Source organism: Equus przewalskii, chromosome 1, assembly GCF_037783145.1.
Source record: "Equus przewalskii isolate Varuska chromosome 1, EquPr2, whole genome shotgun sequence".
Classification (NCBI taxonomy): Eukaryota; Metazoa; Chordata; class Mammalia; order Perissodactyla; family Equidae; genus Equus; species Equus przewalskii.
In genome coordinates this window covers 39,843,940-39,866,469 of record NC_091831.1, presented here as the reverse complement: position 1 = coordinate 39,866,469, position 22,530 = coordinate 39,843,940, and the positions used below count along the sequence as shown (strand labels likewise).

The 22,530-nt window shown below is 36.5% G+C and overlaps 1 protein-coding gene across 1 annotated transcript; it reads right to left on the bottom strand.

Annotated features, from left to right (window-relative positions):
* Nucleotides 1-525: 525 nt before the first annotated feature.
* LOC103542596 (gastric triacylglycerol lipase) lies at nt 526-12,438 on the bottom strand. The gene is made up of 9 exons (XM_070610837.1): nt 11,193-12,438; nt 10,902-11,019; nt 9,820-10,018; nt 8,604-8,713; nt 7,786-7,922; nt 6,050-6,196; nt 4,115-4,186; nt 3,621-3,692; nt 526-894 (listed from the first exon to the last, which is right to left on the bottom strand). Exons 1-9 carry the CDS (start codon nt 11,328-11,330, stop codon nt 658-660), a joined length of 1,230 nt encoding a protein of 409 aa, XP_070466938.1. The 5' UTR covers nt 11,331-12,438; the 3' UTR covers nt 526-657.
* Between the last annotated feature and the right edge of the window lie 10,092 nt (nt 12,439-22,530).

Here is a 22,530-nt window from a genome sequence, read left to right as displayed (position 1 = left end):
GTTAGTCAGTGCATGTTTTGTGGTCAAAGTCCAAGGGTAAAGCAGGGGGATAGCAGTAGGGATGGAAAGCACACCCTTTACCTCCCAACTTCCTGAACCAGGGTTGCCTGTTGCTTCCTAACATACCCTTGCTGTCTTCTCCCTAGGAAGTCAAAGTGTGTTGTCTTCAAATCAGTTGATAGCCTAATTTTCCATATCATGGAGTTAAACATGCAAAACAGCAAGTGATATCCCCAATGGACAGGTGGAGAGACTGAGCTTCAGCATGAATAGACAATAGAAAGCAATTTTCTCAATCCCAAGCATGCATAAGAGGTGTCAATATTCAATATCTGGACTGTCTTTTGGCAAAACTCATGATTCATGGCTCATAATCTTTGCTGAGTTTAGAAGATAAACTATGGGAGGATCGGAAGAGAATTTTCACCCCTCCAGGACTGTGTTCTTTCAAGTGTTTCTAGATACATTTTTAAGTGAATATCAAATGTTAAAAATTCGTTTAAATTCAAAGCGACAAATGAGAAGTTTGTTGATGCTAATATATTTGTAAAGTCAAAATTACAGAAAGAAGCACTCCATCTCAAACATTATAGGAAACTACGTGTCAGAAAAGAAAGTATTTTGGAAAAATAAATGGATAATTCTTTAAATCCAGAATTATTTTTTATCTTCTTTCATCATAGAAATAATTTCATTGTAAACTTCTTGAGGGGCATTCATTGCCCAGATAAAGTCCAAGTGATTGTAAGGAGGAATCTTCTTGTGGTAGGTGAGATTAGAGAGTTTTGGAAGCAAGAGGTCAACGTCTTGAGGGTCAGCCAACCAGTCATTGCCACCGCTCCACACTGCAATTGGCACTCTCATGTCTGTCAAATTATAGTTGGGAGGTGAAGGCTAAAACACAGGAGAGAGAGAACCTCAGTTTTCATAGGTAACTGTGCTTTAAGCCTCAATACTTATCCCTTGGGTAGACTATTTTACCTTAACTGACCCAGATTATTTTATTGAGATATAGTTGACATATAACATTATGTTAGTGTCAGGTATACAACATAATGATTTGATATACATTTATATTGAAAAATGATCACCACAATAAGCCTAGTTAGCATCCATCACCATACACAGTTACAAATTTCTTTTCTTGTGATGAGAACTTTTAAGATTTACTCTCTTGGTAACTTTCAAATATATAATACAGTACCATTAACTATAGTAACCATGTTGTACATTACATCCCCAGGACTTATTTACTTTGTAACTGGAAGTTTGTACCTTTTGATCATCTTCACCCATTTTGCCACACTCCACCCCCTGCCTCTGGCAACCACCAATATGTTCTCTGTATCAATGACCTTGGTTCTTTGGTTTTTTTATTTTTAGATTCCACATATAAGTGAGATCATACGGTATTTGTCTTTCTCCATCTGACTTATTTCACTTAGAATAATGCCGTCAAGGACCATCCATGTTGTCACAAATGGCATGACCTCGTTTCATAAGTAAATCCTAAACAATGATTGTTCAGAGAAGGTCACCTTTATCCACAGAGCAAAGTGGATGCAATATGTTTTAGATCAGTGTTTCTCAGACTCTAAAGGGCCTGTGAATCACCTGGAGATCTTGTTAAGACAACGATTCTGATGTAGTACATTTGCGGGATTAGCCTAGATTCTGCTTTCCCAGGTGATACTGATGCTGCTGGTCCTTGACCATGCTTAGATAACAATTCTGACAAATCAGAAACTTAGATATTAACACAAATTGAAGGAAGTGGATTTGATTGGATTCTAAGTTTAATAGATTTTTTTCTACCCAAGTACTCTAAAGTATGATCTCCTCTAAATTTCTTGAGTCTTTTATTCTGGCTTTGTATTGACTTCCCAGCATGGTTGATCAATAGGTCAGTCAGTTCACTTTAGGAGCTGTATTTATTGAACTTACCTCATTTTGCTAAATATTGGTTCAAATTCTGAAAAAAGCTATCATCACTCTCATTTCATATTTCTAGAAAATTACCATTCACACACAGATTTTAAACAGGCTTATAAAGCAAGACAAGGGAATAAGAGAATCATTGCTAATTTTCCCACTATTCACAGAGAATTTTGTTAGCTTTTTAGATCATATTCTCAAGAATACTAGTCCAATATGCTAAAATTTTCTGTATTCTCACCTTACGTAATAGCCAACTTGCCATAGCAAAATATTATATCGTATGCAATTTTCCATAGTATTTTACTGCTTTGTTATAGTCCCTTATATACTGGAGGAAAGGGAAAAGTGTGGAGAATATCCATAATAGTAAACTTACTCTCCTGTACTTATATTCCATGTTCAGAGAGATTCTTAGATGCTAGCTTCTGGATCTTAAGTTAGTGTCACTGCCTCAGTTAGTAGACGGCCATTGTGAGCTGTTATTGGCTTCGTTGGAGGGAGGGTGGACTTGGGATTTGGCATTGCAGGGCCTCCAAGATGGAGTCCTCTGATTACTGATATTAGAGCCCAGTAGAAAGGTAGATTCAAAGAGAGTCTGTATTTTGGGCTTTGAGGAGGTGTTGGTTGGGAATAATAGTGTTTTCAACAAATGTTTAATCTGATGGTGTTCTGAAAACCTCTTTAAAGACATCAAAGATGTAAAAAAGGGGGGATGTCTTCTCTACAGATAGGATATTGTGGTGAAGAGATATAAACCACTTCTAAATACTGAATCATGGAAGTAGATGCAAATAAGTAGGGCTGTTCAGCTACTATTTTAGTGGAAAAATTGGGGGAGGGGTAAGGTGGGGTGGGAAAGGTCTACAAAAATAATGCAAGATACTTCCCTTGTTCAAATTTAGCCGGTGATAATCTGTGGGTTTACCTTCAGCTAAGGCCCTATAGACATTATCCCATTAAATATTGTCAATAACTCCCAGAGTCTGAGTGGAAAGAGGAAAAAATTATTGTCTGCACTCATATTGACCCTAGATAGGAAGGACTCCAAAGCCTGGGCTCTTTGTGCGACAACAAGAAGGAGGAGTGCTCAATATGTCTGTCTAGGCTACAAGGCCCCTGTCTGATGAAACATATTTTCAACTTTGAGCTGCAAGTACACCATCCTTCTCTTATATCGGGAAATGTGGTAGAATCACTTCTCTGGTTGTCAACAAAGGAAAGGCTGTTGTTTAAGAAGATGAGAAATTCCAGCTCTATCTCATGAACTGTTAGAATTGTTGGTTTATCATATAACTTAATTGCACCTCAGAAAGGAGAGAACAGTATGCTTGGAGTCTGGGATCCAGGGCAGGTCTGTCCAATGTGGTGAGGGGTGATAAAGTCTAGAAAGCTTCTCTAGTGGTGTAGTAGTGGTGTGGTACTTTGGAGCACACTTGAGGGCAGCTTGAATGAGCACAGACGCTGCAGCATGAGTGCACAGTGGGAGAATGGGGGACTGGGGTGATGTCTGACATGATGAAGGGATTCCGAGGAAATACTTGTCTATTTTATAATTTCCTTAAGCTGTGTCTAGGCGCCAAAATTCCTTTGGAAAATATATGCACAGTTATCATAATTTCATCTTCAACCTTTTATATCTTTGCTTTTCGAAATGTGAATAATTTCAACTTTAAGAAGCTTACCTGATCATAGTGCGCCATGTTCTGAACTGGGCTTCCCCAGTCAAAAGCTTGAAATTTTCCGGACTTAATAGCCTAGAGAAATTAAGAACACAAGCAAATAAAAACTCTTCTTGCTGTATAAAAATAAAATTCAAACATTTTCATGTAGATTCTTTTCAATTTAAACAGTGATTAAAAAACATTTTGCTCATTCCAAAAAAAGATTTATCATCCAAGACAAGGTACTTATGCAAGTTTAAATGCAGCTTTACTTGAAATAACTTTTCATGCATGCCAAGTCCTAAAAATAATTCATTTCTTTGCTACCCAAAGTGTCTGTTTTCATAAGATTTTCATTCGCATGGATTGACATTTATTTTCAGGTGGTAGCCACATGCCAGAAAAAATTCTCTGCTGGGACCATTGGACAGAGTAGTTTAAGAATGAGCATTAGGTAAAGTGCTAGGGGTTAAGGCCCACGAAATAAATTTTAACAGCATTTTGAGAAACTATACCTGGGTCCAGTGGAGCATGTTTTGAACTGAAGTTCCCGCTGGGTTGTGTGACAGATACACATCCAAGCGACTCTAGAAAGTAAACATGCATGCAGACACGCACACTTAGACATATATTCAGTTTGCAACAACAGCTAAGATTTAAGTTTTCTGATCTAGGTCACATGTTTAAGGGAAACATTTACTGGAAGGATACAAGCAACACAGTTGTATGTCACTTCAGAGCTTGCAGAGAGCAATTGCATGGGCTATTTTCTCTCATTTGTAGCCACTTAAGGAGGAGAGGTGACCATTGCCATTTTATCAAAATGGGAACTGGGGCTAAAATAAGTTTAGAGAAATGTCCAGTGTTACAGAGATAGTAACAAGGTGGAACCAGAGACTTTAACCTAGGTCTCTGAGCCTAAATTCTCAGCTTTTTACTCTTCTCTACCCAGTGCCAGAGGGCAGTGGATGAAATGTTGTATGTAATATCTTCACCAACTGTTTTGCTATCCTGCCATCAGGGCCCTAACCCACCTTGATCAGAGCCCAGACAAAAAACTGAAACTCCCTTCTCACACTGTGTAGACATATTCATAATGGATCTTAATGCCACTGTATAGAGAGGGTCTTGGATAGAGTGATACAAATTGAACATCTTCATAGGGGCCCGAAGTGTCTCTCCACATAATTGTCATGCAGAACATGAAATATCTAATTTCCTTATGTTTGTCTTTTATTTTTCTTTTTCTTATAAGGATCTTATTGTTGCAATGCAGTAATCTACGCTGCCTTTTCTTGGTGCAAGAAGGATCGACTGCTCTGTCATACTCCACATACGGAATGACAAACATTCCCAGAACCATGGATATTAACTCCCTTGCAAGAGAGAAAAAGGAGGCTCTTATTTACCACTCAAAATAGAGACTAAGGAAAGTTTCCTTTGCTCACATATATTTCAATATCCACAGAGATGATCACTAGCATTGAGAAAGAGAACTGACTGTCCTTGATTTTCATGAGGTCGGGAGCCGTATCTGTCTTTTTCACCACTATGTTCTCAGTGACTACAACACTTAGTAGTGACTCTACAAGTATTCTTTAGTGAGTAAACTGTAGGTAGAATTATACCATGTTATCAGTGGCCCTGATTTTCTTAGGAGTTCAAGGGTATATGACTAAACTGACAATTTTGAGCTAGGGTAGTTGTCAATGTATAACAGTATTAGTAGCAAAATATATGATAAACTGTGAGCCATATGTTTTGTAGTATGCTCTATATGCTTTACATATATTGGCTCATTTAATCTTCACAATAACCCATTTTGTAGATAAGGACACCAGCACAGAAGGATTTAAGTCAGTTCCAAGGATAGGATTTGAATTTAGGTTCTTAATCTGAATCCATACTCTTAAATATTTTATGATGTCACATTTTGTCATATATGTTTTAAAACTCCAACTCAGTGCAAGCTAAGTGAAATAGCAGAAAAGGGTCTTGACAAGATCTTACATAAAAAGTCGCTCTGAAATAAGTTTTATAAAATTTATGGGAATGACTATCTGCATTAAAAATATTTATCAGAACATTTATTCAGTGCTTACCTGTTTTTTTCCTACAGAGGAGCCTGCCAAAATATACGGTTCAATACCTCACCTCACAGAATTTAAATGTCACTCCAATTACTTAGGTGGTCAGAAGTCAATAGTGAGTTGTTATTTTTTTGTACATATTGTTTACTTTAGGGGGCAATTGGGGTAATGGAAGGGAACTGGAGGGGACACAACTGGGAGCAATGATTTGTGATTTCTTTGGGGCTTATCTGTGTATCATGGACATAATTCTGAAGCTACTCCTAGTTCTTATAAAGTACCATTTCTAAGTTATGATAGGGCAGGTAATCAAAAATTTTGCTCAAAGTACCCTGAATAGAAATTTCAATGCATACAAACCGTGTTCAAGTTCTTATTGTCAAATCCACAAATGATAAATAAGGCATTGCTGCAGATGAGGTTCAACGTCTCACGGGAGCACACTTTAGTAGCAAGAAATTCATCAAAAAAGTTGTGTGGGTAGAATATTTTGTTACCAAATATAATCTGAAAAATAAAAGCAAGTTTTATAAAAAGAGGTTTATGAAAGTCAAGTTGCAGAAAAGACTCATCAATTTGTCTAACCTGCTTGTACAGTTTTGATTAGGCTGATGAGATTTTCATATTTCTATATATTGTTTTAGGAATTTTAAATATGTTCTCTCATTTAATTCCCAAAATGAAGTTGTGGAATGGACAGGGCAGATGTCAATATTGGGTATTTGTTGTTGCATCAAGAACTGCACTGGCTGCTAAGAAGTTATAGTCTAGTTGGGATAATAAGAGTTATGGAATAAAATTATAAAGCAACATGGAAGAATAACATAATTAAGTGCCAAGATATGTGATTTCAGCAATAAATTGTAAAAGGATCAGAAGGGGAAATGGTCACTCCGAGCCATATGTTTAGCAAAGCTTTTAGAAAGACAATGGAGCTATATAGTTTAATAATTGAAAGGATTTGCCCCAACTCTTCTTGAGGAAAGTAGACATTTTGTTATCCCCATTTTATACATGAGAAAACATAAGGCTAATAAATAGTCAGGGTCTTAAGCTAACTAGAAATGGATTGTAGCTAGAAGCCTGATCCAAGCCCATGGCTTGAGGTCTAATGCTTTTTTTTCTTTTTTTTAATCATTCTCTGCATTGTGTATCAGGAAATCTGAGTACAAGAAGGAAATAAACAGGTTCTGAATCACTGTAGAGAGTAAATATACTCAGGGTCATCACAAAATTTCACATTTTGAATAAAAATTTTCCAAATGTAGTTTGACTACAGATAATGTCTCTTAGATTTTAGACACATGTTAATTTAGAGTGAAAAGAAATTAATAATACAAAACCACAGAAGGAAATGGCATCACTACATTTTATAGCCTGAGGTTAAACTGTGTCCTAAAGGAAACTGTATGCAGGTGTATGTGTTGGTTTTGGTAGATGGGAGTGGTCAGTGATTAAGTGTTAGAAAAAGTAAAGATTATTAATTCCCTACAATGGATGCCTACTGTTCAAGGCACTTAATATTTATGGTTTGTTGAAATCTATGCTACGGCCATATTCAATTTAAAAAAGATGGAGCTCTTAGGAAAAGGCTTGGAACACTAAAAGTTTTTGATGAGTCATCTCAAAGTCCTTGTTCACTCAACCATTGCTTTTCTCATTCTCCTTTTCCCTTCACTTTCCTTACTTTCCTGTCCTTCCTATTCCCAGTTTTCTTGGCCCAGGTAGTTCAGGCTTCATATTTGACTATTTTTTGGGGTTTTTATTTCCCCTTCCTTGCTCCAGGGATGGAATCACAGCCTTGACATAGCTGTGTGAAGTGCTTGGTAAGTAAAACATCTACACAGGAGCAAAAACACTCCCAGGCATTACTAACCCACAGGAAGTAATCAAGAACAAAAAATTAAGTTGGGGATGTACAGGCTGTAATGGGTATTCAAACATGGTCAGTACTATTCAAGAAATAATATACATCTGTGCGTTTCCATTTTTGGATATAAACATGATTGCCCACCAGGTGTTTTTGTTATCTTTCCATCACTTTGAAACTCATGGAGAATTTGATATCTTAGATTCAGTGAAAGAGAACCACATACCTTGAAGAGGAATGGAGGAATAAGTGTAAGTTTGTTTATCAGGCTTTTCGTATACTTCACAGTGGCAACTGGAGCTAATGCATAAAAGGCTTTAATTCTTTTAGCCAGCTTGGGAATGGTAGAAAAAGCAATAAAACCTGAAACAGAACAACAAGGAACCAGTGAAGAAGGGGTGTGTGTGTATGTGTGTGTGCTTTTGCTCAAGAGAACCCAAGCTTATGCCCACTTCCTGGAGGCAGCCTGCATTTAAAGACTAATCGACAAGTGCGTAAATAGGCTCAGCCATGTAGTCCCACTTGAGAAGACTCTGAAGAGCCACCTCATACAGAGTTGGCTGAGATCTCCTTCATGTCTTTACATACTCTGCATTTTATTTTTTAATCTTTGTTATTTTCTCTGCCTCCTCCAAATAGAGTATAAGAAGTTGGAAGACAGAGATTTTGATCTATTTTATTTATTGCTGTATTCTTACGACATATTGTAGGTGCCCCATCAATGTGGTTGAATGAGTGGAATGAATTGTCCAGAGTCCATTTGGTATATGTTTCAGAACATGGGCTTGGGGATTAGAATGCCTGAGCTGGTATCTGAGCCACACTATTTGTCATAATTATGTTACCTCACACAAATTATTTACCCCGTTTTGTTTCCCCACATATACAACAGAAATAACAATTCTTCCTATATTGTTGGGTTGCAGTATGCATTACAGTATGTAATGAATGGAAAGCAATTATCATGATGACCAGCATGCCTGCATAACAACTGGAAAGGGATTTATACAAACTGAGCTACTTGCCTTGACTCCTTTTACCTACCAATGGTGGTACCCTGGGAATGGCCAACATAGTGTAGCATCTCTTGTCCAGTTTTCTTTAAAATGAAGTCGATTGTAGATGGGAGGTCATATTTAGCCATTTCATCAAAGCTACAAGAAAAAAAATAACTGAATACCTTTCCTTGCTATAATTTCTAAAAGTCAAACATATTTATAGCTAAGGCTCCCTTTGAGAAATAAAAAACTAGATTCTCTAAGCTTTGTTGCATAAAGACCATTAGTGAGTGTCAGGTGCTCTTTGGGATGGCTTCTTATAAATAACTGACATCATTTCTGAAGCACAGCATTACAGTGGAAATTTAAGCCAAACAAGATAGTATCCGTAGCTGGAGACTTTCTATCCCTGAAACTGAAGTTCAGATTTAATAATCATTTGTATGCAGTGTTCTACTGCCATTTAATAGGAGCCATATCCTTCTCCATTTTATTCTTCACAAATCAGCCAGAACGTTTTTTTGAAAATGAACACAGGATTATGCCACTCCCCTGTCTAAACCTTCTCAGTGGTTTCTCCTTACATTTAGAATGAGCTCCAAGGGCTTCATTATCTGGGCTTTGTCAGCCTCTCTAGTCTCCTTTCATGTCACTCTCCCTCTTCCTCCCTGCACCGGGGACCCACAGGCTTCTTCTCAGTTCTGAACTCTCAGAGCACTTTTGCACCTTGGAATCATCACCCAAATTCTCTCCCATTCTCCACGTCCATTAGTAATTTCCAGAAATAAGGCACAAGGGAGCCGGTGATAGAAAACCTTTGGTAATGTTTCTGTGGTGTGCAAATTATTCCTCCCCCTCCCCCACTTTGCTGTTATTGATGACTCAAGTTCCTGTCCTTAAACCCCTAACTGGGTTTAACATCCTCTTGAATCCGTATCCATATGCCTTTCAGAATCTTCTAAGGGCAGTGAATTTCTTTGCTTCAGGCATTTTGCTCATTCTGTTTGGAAAAGCATATTCCTGGAATCTCTAATTAATGGGTACTGAGATCATAGAAACTTTGGAGGAAACGTTCCCCTTGGAATGAGGGGTATGGAAGAATTCAAGAAGGGATTAGGATAAAAATGCCCTCCTTCTCTTCCTACTTGGAGTGTGATATGTTAAAAAGGGACTGGATTGGACTACCCATGCATGAATACCTGTGCTTTTTAAACTCAATGTTTATTGTTAATTGCCCATTTTTCATTGCCCCTTTTCTTTACCTGAAAGCCCAGAATTCAACTGAATCTGGTGAATAGTATATATTTCTCCTGGCCCAGGTATTTCCTCTGCTGTTCCCCAGCCACACATCATAACCAGCATCTGCCAGAAGGAAGCCCAGGCTATTGTTGGGCAAGTTGGAAATCCAGTTCGAGGCCGATGCTAGCAAACCATGCTGCAAAAACACAACAGGTCTCTGGCCTAAAGAAGAAAATTGTTTAAAAGCTTTATAAATTCATTCCTTGTTCTAAGAAAAGCATGAAGATAGAAACAGATTTTCATATACCTAGTATTAAATACATTTGCTTGATTGAGTTGAATATTTTGAATATGTTATCTTATTGTGGTGATAATTTTTCAGATGACAAAATTTATGCAATGGTACAATTTAAATATGTGCAGTTTATTGTATTCCAATGATATCTCAAAACGCTATTGACAAAATTATGGCTAAGGGTATTCAGCATGATGTTAATTTAAGTGGTTAAGTTATGGGTGGTCTTGTTTAATTTTATTCTTTTTCTACTTCACAATTTTTGTACAATGAGAAAAAGAAAATTGCTAATATTACTAAAAACATTACTAAAAAAATGACCTTTATCTGTTGAGGAAACAAGCTTCTAATTGCCTCCCCATTCTGCCCTTTGTAACAGTAATGCAATCCTGGCTAATTCCTCCTGGTCCTCTAGAACTCAGTTGAGTTATTATTTCAGAGAGCAAGCTTTCCTTGACTTCCCCTAAGTGGGCTATATACATTTATCAGCACTTCCAGTTTGATATTCTGTGCACAGTTCTAACATTGCACTTATCACATATTATTAGAATCATCTGTTTATTTATCTCTCTCATTGACTTGATGCTGATCTCCTCGAATACTGGAGATACAGATTTGTTATTGTTGCATTCCCAGAATAAGCAAGACTCATTAAGTCCTTAGGAAGAAATGGAAGGAGGGGCAGGGGGAGGAAAAAAACAAGGAAGAGAAGAAGGGAGGAAAAGAGAGAGAAAGAGGGAGGGAAAAAGAGGAAAAGGGAAAGAGGAAAAGAGAAAGAGAGAAAAACGAAGGAAAGGTTGAAGGTTATACCTCTATTCTCTGAATTTTTCTTCCCGTAAGGAATTCTGTTGATCTCAAGGATATAACCATCTTCAGTCACAACTATATATTCTTCACTTGGGTATCCCCAATAGGAAATCATCTGACTCTGATGATTCAGAAAAAAACAAATCTTTAAGTTTTAGTTGACTTTTAAAATGCATCTAGTAAGCAGATATTGTTAATGATTTTTAATTGGTCATGTAAAAGCTTAAATTCTCTGTGATTCTAAATCATGGTAGTATTTCTTAGTTTTATGGATTTTTCCCTCTGGCAACTTACAATATTCATAGCTACTTCAGGGCTTTCCGGATTTAATTTTCCGAAGAAACCATGTGTAGTTCCAAGTGCAGAGATCAAACTTGCTGTTGTTAATAACAACCACATTTTGGTCCTGCCTGAAACAGAAGAATAACCCATGTCGTGGTTAACCTATCACACTTTTATAATACTCTTATTTTGTGCTTATTTTACCTTCATGCAAAGTAGAGAAATCTGAGGTTTGATTATATTTTGTTAGGCAATAAACTGGGGCAAGTGAATGTGAGCACAGTCATCTTAAGGTGTAACATGTTTTTGGTCTATTGATTCCTTTTGTTTAACAACATTTCCATTTGGTTTTCAAGTCATATTGAATGGAGCTTAACTGAAAAAAATCCCTTCTAATTGTCTAGCATAACATCACATTCTTATTATCCCCTATGTTTAAGGCTTTTGCCAACTGTCTTTGAGAGTCTAATGTGGGGGGTGCGTGGTACTTTGTGATCATTTGAATTTTTCTAGATTCAATCTCAATATAATGTGCATTTAAATCTATCATTATGTCTTTACTATTGTTTCTAATAGCTACTTCATAAATGTTTATTGATTTGAGGTAATCATGTGGATGTAAAAGCTACCACCGTCTTAGGGACTGCCCAGTGGCATAGCGGTTAGGTTCACGTGCTCCACTTCTGGGGGCCGAATCCCATGTGCATACCTATGTACGACTGATCCAGCCATGGTGTAGCAGGCATCCCACATATAAATTAGGGAAGACAGGCACAGATGGTAGCTCAGGGCTAATCTTCCTCACACAAAAAAAAGAAAGAGCTTCCACCATCTTCTCAAAATGCTACCATAACTAGAGTATTGTGTGAATGTAATTTCAGGAAAATCATTGCTTTTTAAATTTTTTGCTGAGATGCTACCTAATTGAAATTGCTTAGGTAAGTCTCAGTAAATAGAAATTGAGAATGTATTGGGTGGTACACTACCTTTTTTACAAATATTTAACAAAAAAAGGAAAATTAATATCATGATTTGAAAAAGATTCTAGTGATTTTTTAATTCAACCCACTAATATTTTACAGGTAAGAAATAACAACCTACTTCTTAGATAACTTAAAGATAATTTCAAGAAGACTGAATTATAATTGCTCTATCAAAATTCTTAAGCTTTTTAATCTATTTTTAAAAAGCTGAAAAAATGTTAACCATAAAGTATCTGCACCTATTATGACAAAAGACTAATTTTCTTAGTATCTAATTAGCTTTTATAATTCAGTAAGAAAAAGACCAACAAATCCATATAAATTGGTATAGTACATGCAAAAGCTTTTCATAGAAAGAGATGTAGTTTAAAACCTTTAGACAAAAACATTTGCAAATATTCTCAATTACATTTATAATTGATGAAATGTAAATTAAAACTATAATGTTCTAACAGATTCCACCTATCAAATAAAGATTGACATTTTATAGTGATGGCAAAGTTGAGTGAAACAGACACATAAATGCTGTTTGTAGGAACGTGAATTTTTGTGAGGTCTTTCAAGAAGAACATGGCAATATACATGAAAATTTCAAATACATATCCCTTCCATTCTATGTTTAGAAATTTAACCTCAAATATAATCACAAATGTGTTGAAAAAGGAATGTACAAAGATTTTGATTACAGCATTGTTTATAACAGGAAAGATTGGGAATGACCTAAATGCCCATCAGCAGAGAACATAATTTTATAACTTATTGTGCAACCATACAGCAGAATGCCATGCAAATTGCTTTCAAGAAAAAACTGAGGTAGATCTGTATGTGCTTACATGAAAAGTTATCTCAGATGGATTGTAAAAGCAAGGCACAGAATACAGTGCCTTCAGTATCTACAGTATAGTATATATAGCACCATTTATGAAAATAAAAATGTATCATTTAAGTGTAAAATAAAACACCGAAAGTGTTAAGCTTTTTATGGTTGCAAAGCAACTGGTCTAATAGTTGGGCAACAGACATAAATTGTATTAGATTTATCTTAATATTTTTATAAGATAAAATCCATTTACCTTAAAAATGAATTTTTAACTAAAATCTGTCTTTACAATGCTATTTTAGGAACGAACACACTAATACATAAAGACCAATAAGCACTGTTCTAACATTCAAACCAGAAGGCTTTGATCAAATATTTCAGGAATCCATCATTTTATACCATCCATTGCCTCCATAAAGTAACTTACCATTGCAAAGTGAGGACGCTTAACCTAGGGTTTGGGTTATAGGACATCTAAACAACCCAGTCATACACATCAGCTCAAAGATGTTCAGAGGCAGAATAAGTGTCCTCAAAATGCCTGACGGCAAGTTGTAGGAGAAAGTAGTAGCTAACACTTACAGAGGGCTTGCTGTGTGCTGGGCACTGCATTCCATACGCCACGTGTGCAAGAAGTTACCTTCCCTAAGATGGTCTCCTTTCTATAAAACAGGGTCAGTAATAGAGCTTGTCCCGAAGTTATTATGAGAATCCATTCAGATAGTGAAAGCAAAGTTCTTAACATGCTAGGCATCTAGTAAATGCTGGATAACTACGTTTACTATTACTGTCATCTCATTTAATTCTCATGATAACCCTGCAAAGTAGGTAGCACATATTCTCCATTTTACAGATGAGAAAGCCAAGGCTAAAAGAGGACTTTCCCAACAAGTATGTAGAAAGCAGCTAAGCCCATATTCAAGAGTAGGTAGCCTGTCTCCAAAGATTATGTTCTTCGCCACTGTAATTCTTCTTTAGGATGACCCTAGGCCAGCATCTATAATGAACTACTTGGCACATCCCCAGAGAGATTTACATAATTTGGTCCAAACTTGTCTTGAGGGATTTATAATTTGAAGAAGTACATTGGCAGCCTGTGAAGTTCAACAACAGTATTAATAACAGTTAATTTAACAGCAGTCGGTTTGGATGAAGCAAAATTATTCAATATAGGATATCAATACAGACAGGTCATATGATGTTAGAGGACTGGGCTCGTGCGTCTCAAAAGGGAGAATAAGAGAGATTAGATTTTCACTTTAGACACTCATTACAAAATGCTAAATTAATAAAGAAATTTGTCATCCAATAATTAAGAATTTCATGTATAGGTAAAAAATAAAAGACAAATAAATCAAATCCTAGAAGAATAAGCCCTAATTCAAATAGTCCCATTTATATAGATGAATACAGAATGAATATTTAGACCTTTAAAAAATGTAACAGAGAAAAAATGAATCTAATAACTCGAATATTACATTCACTCAGTAGAAGTTATACTCACAGTCTCCTCAGAAACAGTAAGGATTATGTTTCTCTAGGTGTTTAGTATTGTGGTTACTGGCACATTTGCTTCTTATATACAAAACCTTCAACAATGGCCAGAATTAGTCATCCACTGATTAAATTGCCGTAAAGTCTTTATATCTGGACAGCATCTAATTGTAAAAGGACAAACCTAAAAATCAAATACTGCATTCAATAATATCACGTTATTGAATTCACACCTTAAACTTTTAACAGCTACAAATATTGGCCAAAGGAGTTTTGATGATTAAAGATGATTTAGAAAACATTAAAAAAATGATTCTTGATAGCTTAAAGATATAAAAACTGTTGAACCAAAAGCATAATGCAAATGATTATGTAGTATGGCTCAGATAAAGAGGCTTAAGATGACAAAAGGCCTCTTCTTGATTTTTGAAAATACAGTGCATAAACTATTCTGACTGGATGGTTAGATAACCTCCTGAAAATGAATGTAATCAGCAAGGATTAGCATTTAGTCTTTGACCAGGGTCTCTAAGCCCGTAGATAATGTTCTAGCTAATATAGAAAACCCAGCCCTGCCCTTTAAAAACACATAGGTAGCGCCATTTCTTTATATACACATGAGTTGTGCAACTAAAAGTTATATTTTATTTTATTATGCATTTTATTATTTATTTTATTTATGCACTTTTAAAGGGCAGGGCTGGGTTTTCTATGATCTTTTACAACCACTGTAAGCATCTGTATCTCATGGGAAAGGAAAAAGACAGCCATGCTGTGACTTGTTAAAATAGTTGGTAACTTATTTTTTGCAATAATTTTTTTATTAGTACCTAAATAACTAATAGAAATGGTGAAGAAGTAATTGTTGAAAAGAACAAAATGGCAAGCTATAAATCAACAACTGTCCACCAAACATCACAACACAACTAAGTGAACTTGCACTGTTTGAATAAAGTAGGACAAAATTCAGGATATATCAAATAGCACGTGTATTTACACATTTTTGTGTTACTGATATCTCACCTTCGCTCAACTCTAGTTGATTTTTATTGACAGCAGAATTTTTGAAAGGGAAAGACGGTAACACATTCTTGTAAGGATCAATATGGAAGGAGAGGGTTTTACTAGCTATTCTAATACAATTTGAATTTACTTCACCAGCAGATAGGAAGCAGATTAACCATGTTTCTTCATGTCATCGTTTGTATGTGTTTAAACAGGAGAATGGAAGAGTGTCCCTTTGGCCTTTTACTGTGATGGAAGAGGATTTGGAGTCAGAGTCTGGACATATATAAATCCTAGTAGTCTTTGATAGAGGTCTATGATTCTTACTATGATAATGCAGCCAAAGAGCCAAACACGCTTTTGTTACCTTATAAGTACCTTAAATTCTGATTAGCTAGGGGTAATTTTGGTAGTCACATAAATTAATAAAGAGGACGGTTTCCAGTGGCCAACATATAGTAAGGTCCATGAAGAAATGTGACGCTTTCTCTACTCATAGCAGTCTCCTTAACTTTCCTAACTCTTCTTCTGTCCTTTCCCCTTGTTAACTCTCCTTCATCTTTAGGTCTCAGCTTAGCCATTACTTCCCTGAGGAACACCACCCTGACACTGTTCTTCATCTCTCCATATTGGGGCAGAGACTTTTTGTATGCATTATCATGGAACCCTATAGTTATAGGACTTGTTGATTGATAGGCTTTTTGTTAGGTCACTTCACTGGACACAACACACACAGACACACACACACACTCCTTAAGTAAATTCCTTAAATGCGGGGACTCCAATTTGTTCAACCACTATCCTATGCTCAGTGCCTGCCACTTGCTTGGAACAAAATACATTATCAATACATATTTGATGAAAAATGATTAAAGAAAAATAATTGCAAAATCACCTATGCACACATGCATGGGCATACCACATATACACTTTGCTACAGTAAACTACCTGATGGAGATAAAATAATTATGAAATTAATTTAATGAAATTATAACACAGAGGAGAATATTTAAATATACATGAGAAAACAATATATGTATTAGAAAATTACTATCTCTTGTTTCATATGCTGATGATAAGAAATTTTGATAACAAAAATAGAAAGCAACTTATAAACTACTGAAAGAAAAGAGGTAATTTAAGAGTTGTACAAATTGTTCCATGAAAACCACCTTGACCCCATGATCTTTGGGATAGACATTAACAAACATCATTGGTGCAATTAATGCTTGAGACTTTAATTCGGACAAATGAAAACATGAATCTGCTGTGGAAACCATCTTTGAATCAGGCCACAATGTTGAGACAAGAGGTCAAGGACAAGAGGAATGGTTGTAACTATAGAACCATACGTTGTATGATTCTAGGCAAATTACTCACTCACTGGGCCTTAGTTTATGGCCCAGTTTATTTAGTTTATGTCCATTATTTAGTTTAAGCCCATTACTTAGTTTATGTAATAAATTGTATAATAATAACAATATCTGCCCAACTTACCCGGTAGGTTTATCATACAAGTATCCTCATTTCCTTTTGTTGCTTGGCATCTTTTCCTCAAGATTCAAGATTCACTTCAAATGTCACCTCCAGGGTAAGGAATTCTCTGACTCTGCAGAGTTAATAGGCTCTTTCCCTAGTTGTCCTAGATCTTTATCTGTACCGCTGTGCTAGCGCTTTCCATATTTAAATATAAGCTGTGTTCCTATTTAGAAAACAGAAACGTAGGACCTTTAAGATGAATTAAATAATGGACAGACACATGAATGAGCACATGAATACAGATTGGAAGATTTAAAGAAATAGAGAAGTAAATATAAGATAGTGTTTTCAATAGTGTTTTGTGTTGGTCTTACTAAAGAAACATAACAAGATCCACAAGGTTATGCTAGCCTACTTACAAGAAGATGCTATCCCATACATAGCGTGGAAATTTCTTCATTTTTGTTTTTGGACAGAGGGTAGAATACCATAATCTAAATGCATGGGCTTTAGGGTCAAACAGACTAAGTTCAAGTTCTTGCATCGTCATCTATTGCCTGCATGAACTGATATTAGCTTTAGCCTCTCACCTCCCTCATTTGTAAAATCAAGACAATAGTGCCTACCTCTCAGTTGTTTTTATAAAAATTAAATAAGATAATTTATACAATTTACTTAGCATGAGATATGGCATAGTTACTAAATAAATGGTACTTTTTATGTACATAATGAATAATTTGACTAGTTGCTTAAGGACTCATTCATCTATTGATCAACTATGTGTTGTGTCTGTTATATGCTTGAAACTGTCTCAGAAGCTGGAAATACAGTCTTAAAAAAGGCAACCAGGGGGCCAGCCCTGTGATATAGTGGTTAAGTTCAGCACTCTTCGCATTGGCGGCCCTGGTTTGTGGGTTTGGATCCCAGGCATGGACCTACACCACTCATCAACCATGCTTGGCAGTGACTCACATATAAAGCGGAGGAAGATTGACACAGATTTTAGCTCAGGGCTAACCTTCGTCACCAGGAAAAAAAAGGCAACCAGGTTCCTACCCTCTAGGAGCATATATTTTAGGCACAGAGAGAGACAGCAAATAAATAGATAAAAGTCTACATAGATTATGAACAGCTCTGTGAAGAAACAGAGACTATGTGAAAGAGAGTAACCATACTACTTAGGATGAGGCAGATAGGGAAGGTTTCTCTGAGGAGGAAGCTGAGACCTGAATGAGTAGAAGGAACCAGTGTATGAAGAGCCAATGAAAAAGCATTCCAGGTAGAGGTAAGAGCAAATGCAAACACCACGAAGTGGAAAAGGACTTGTCATGTTCAAGGAGCAGAAAAGAGGACAATGTGACTGGAGCACGATGAGTAAGCATGAGAGTGGTACAAGCTGATGCTGGGAAAGCAGACAGGACCAGAGCATTTGCCTCAGTCAGTCCATTACAAGGAACTGTGATTTCATTTTAAGAGTTGAAGGGTTTAAGCAGGGGAGTGACTTAACTTCAGGGTCAAGAAATGACTGTATATATAAAAATATTGAAAAATGGAGACAAAAATGAGAACAGGACCACCAGTTAGGAGCTTTTGCAATACTCCACTTGAAAGGTGTTGAAGTCTTTGATCAGAATGGTAGTAGAGAAGATAAAAAGAATTGATTCAAGGGGCTGGCCCCGTGGCCGAGTGGTTAAGTTCGCGCGCTCCGCTGCAGGTGACCCAGTGTTTCGTCAGTTCGAATCCTGGGCGCGGACATGGCACTGCTCGTCAGACCACGCTGAGGCAGCGTCCCACATGCCACAACTAGAGGAACCCACAACGAAGAATACACAACTATGTACCAGGGGGCTTTGGGGAGAAAAAGGAAAAAATAAAATCTTTAAAAAAAAAAAAAAAAAAAAAAAGAATTGATTCAAGATACATCCCAGATGTTAGTCTGGGAAAATTTGCCAACACATTTGATTCAGCAGGGGTCAGGGTGAAGGTAAAACAGGAAACAGGAAGGACTCACAGATTTTTGCATTAACCAGGGGGGTGGATGGTGATACCAATTACATAGAGAAGTCTAAGGAAAAATGCATTGAGTTTGAAGGTAGGAAGTCAAGAAATCCATTTTTGATATATTTGACACCAGAGGAAAATTAAAGGTAGGTAGGTTTTCATATGAGTCTGGAGTTCAAGAAAATCACCTATATTGGAGATACAAATGTGGGCATGATTAGTGTACAGATGGTATGTAAACCTTGGGATAGGATGAGATCATCTAGAGAAATAGCTCTCAATTTTGCCTACATTTGAAGCACCTGGGAAACGTTTAAATACAGGTGGCAATTCTCCAGCACCAATCAATTGAATCAGAAGCCCTAGGGTGATAACCGGACGTCAGTATTAAGAGAAAGCAAAACCTTCATGTGAATTCTGATGCATTCATGAGAAGTGAAAACCTGTGACCAAGGGAAAGATTGTAGATGGAGAAGAGAAAACGGTCCCAGACTGAGCTCTGAGGCAGTACAATACTTAGAGACCTAAGATTTCTAGCAAAGGGAACTGACAAGAAGGAGCCAGGTAGCCTGAAAGCAGACAAACGTGGTCCCCTCAAGAGAGGAGAGTGTTTCGAAAAAGTGTGGCTAACTGGTTTCAGTGCTACTAAGAGGTCAAGTATGATGAGGACAGATGTAGAGTTTTAAAATTTATTTTCTATTAAAGCAGTAAAATGTGCACATCTTAAGTACACATTTTGATTACTTTGTGTACCTGTACACACTGGAGTAACTGCCATACATGTCAAGATATGGAATGTTTCCAACATCCCATAAGGTGCTCCTTCCCAGTTCATATCTCCCTCACCCCCAGGAGATGACTGATTTTCTGACTTATACAGCTATGGGTTCGTTTTGCCCAGTTTTAAACATTTTTTGAATGGAACTCTACAGTACGTATTCTTCGTGTCTTGCTTCTTTTGCAGAACTTTATTTACGTGAGCTTCATCCATGTTATTTCATCTAACAATAGCTTGTACTTTTTTTAGCTCAATGGTTTTCAATTGTATGAATTTACTACAATTCCTCCAGTCTCCTGTTTTTAGATTTATGGGTTGTTTCCAGTTTATTGGCACTTGTGAATAAGGCTGCTATATACATGTCTTTTGATGGACATATCAAAATTCCAGTTTTCAATTCCAATGGGTAGATTCCTATGGATGGAATTGCTGTGTCATTAGGATACATATGCATTTAACTTTATTAGATCCCTCCACACACTTTTCCAGAGTTGCACCAGTTTACACCTCCTCCGGCAATAAATGAGAATTCCAGTTTTTCTATATATTCACTAAGACCTAGTACTGTCATTCTTTTTATTTTTAAGCATTCTGGTAGGTGTGAAGTGATATTTCATTGCAGGTTTAATTTGGCCTTCCTTGACAAATAATGAAAGACATTTTCATAAACTTATTGGACATTGATATATCCTCTTTGTGAAGCTCCTGTTCAAATCTTTTGGTCAATTTCATTGAATTCTCTCCTTTTATTATTGATTTGCAGGAATCCTCTCTGTATTTTGGATATCAGCCATTTGTTAGATGCATGTGTTGTGAATATTTTCTCCTTGTTTCTCAGTAGCTTGCTTTTACAATCCCTTAATGGAATCTCTTGATGAAAAGTACATTAATTTTAATGAAATCTAATTTCTCAATCCTTTTATGGTGCTTTTTGTTTCAAAAGTAAAAAATCTGCCTTCATGTAGGTCATGAACTTATGTTTTCCTCTAGAAAATTTGTTGTTCTACAGTTCATCTTTAGGTTTCTAATCTGTATCAATTTTATTTTTGTGTTTGGGGAGAGGAAGGGTCAAGGTTAATTTTCTCTACACAGATTACTTGCTGCAGCAAACTTCCCCCCACTGAATTGCAGTGTCACCTTTATCATTAGTCAGATGTGGGCCTGGTTTTGGACTCTATTCTATTCCATTGATTGCCCATATTCTAAAAAGTGGCCATAATCTTTCCTCATATTTTGAGATATTTTTCTTTTATGTGTGACGTGATGGGAGGGGTGAGGGAAGTATGTGGTTCATGATTGCTTAACACTTTCATGAATTATTTGTTGGATCAAAAAGTGTAAGTTCTTCCACTCTACTTTGACATTTAAATGGAATGCAACAGTATGAGAAAGATTCTGCTCTCTAAACACCTGTCCTCTCATAAATATTTCAAAGTCTCACAATGAACGTAGTATAATTCTTACTCCTGCCACATTTGTTGTCAACATTCACAATTTATAATTCAGATCTTTCCAGTTCAAAATAGCATTTAACTTAGTAACTGAAGATTCAGCATACACATCGTAGCTTAGTTTTGAATCAGGCAGTAAGTCTAAGGCCACCTGTCTGCTTTGAAACAGTCAACGCATATGAAAAGAATTGAGCAAGAACCAGTGGGAGCGGCCCTTCCTTGTAAAGCTAGGCCAAGCTTATGTACACTGCACAGTCGTCTTCTGCTTCATAATCTCTTTGAGTGGCAAGCACACTTGAAGCTAAAGAAAGCTGTGGCCCCTCTCCCCAACAACGTATTACATATGCATATACACAAAACGTTACCTAAATTTTTGAGGGCTTGTGCAGACTCCCTGAGGTCCACACATGAAGAATATCTGTTCCAGCTGAATCACCATGTCTTAGGAGTCAAACTATTTATAATGTAATTTGTTATGTTCCCCTTTCTGACTTTTCTTATTTGACAGTGAGAAGGAATGTTTTCACAGTCGTGCAAGTTCAAAATACTAAAATTATTTTTGATAAACTTATCTACTCTTGAAATTCAATCAGTCCCCAAGTCCTAGTATTTCTGTCTTTGAGACATCTCCTTTTTATTGTTCATTGATTTCCATTCCTCATTTCATCATGCTATTCTAGGCTTTTATTACATCTCACTTAGGATTTTTGCTGTCACTCTTAACTTGTATTCTGGACTCTAATCTATTATTCAATGCATCACCAAAGTGCTACCCAATTTGAATCCTAAAGTGCAAGGCCAATCATATCACCTCTTGCCTTGGAAACTTACATTGATTCCTGCTGTCCCAAGAATAGACTTCAAATAGAAAAGAATGTATTTCATTCAACGAATAGGGATTTTTTAGAGAATCTTCTTGGTTCCAGGAAATGGAGTGTTCCTAAAATTCCCAGCCACAATTGATGTCCCTTTGCTTATGACCTCCTATTGTACCTTGATGACAATAAATCTCATTTTGACCTGTGTGTATTGCTTCTTAATGACTTCAGAGCTTCCCTATTAGTTCAAGAAGATGAACTTCATTAGAACACATTTATATCACTATAGGCCATGGTGTAGAGCTTTTTACTCAGCAAGTGCTTATATCACTATAGGCCATGGTGTGGAGCTTTTTACTCAGCAAGTGCTTAGTATTTCAAATGTTAAATGAATTAGCTTGTTTCTAGCATCATTTCTCAAATACATGAGATGACTCTGTGTTTAGTAAATGAGTTTATTTGATTGTCTTCATGACATTCCAAAATTTCTTTATCACTTGAGAGTGATTATATTGTCATTA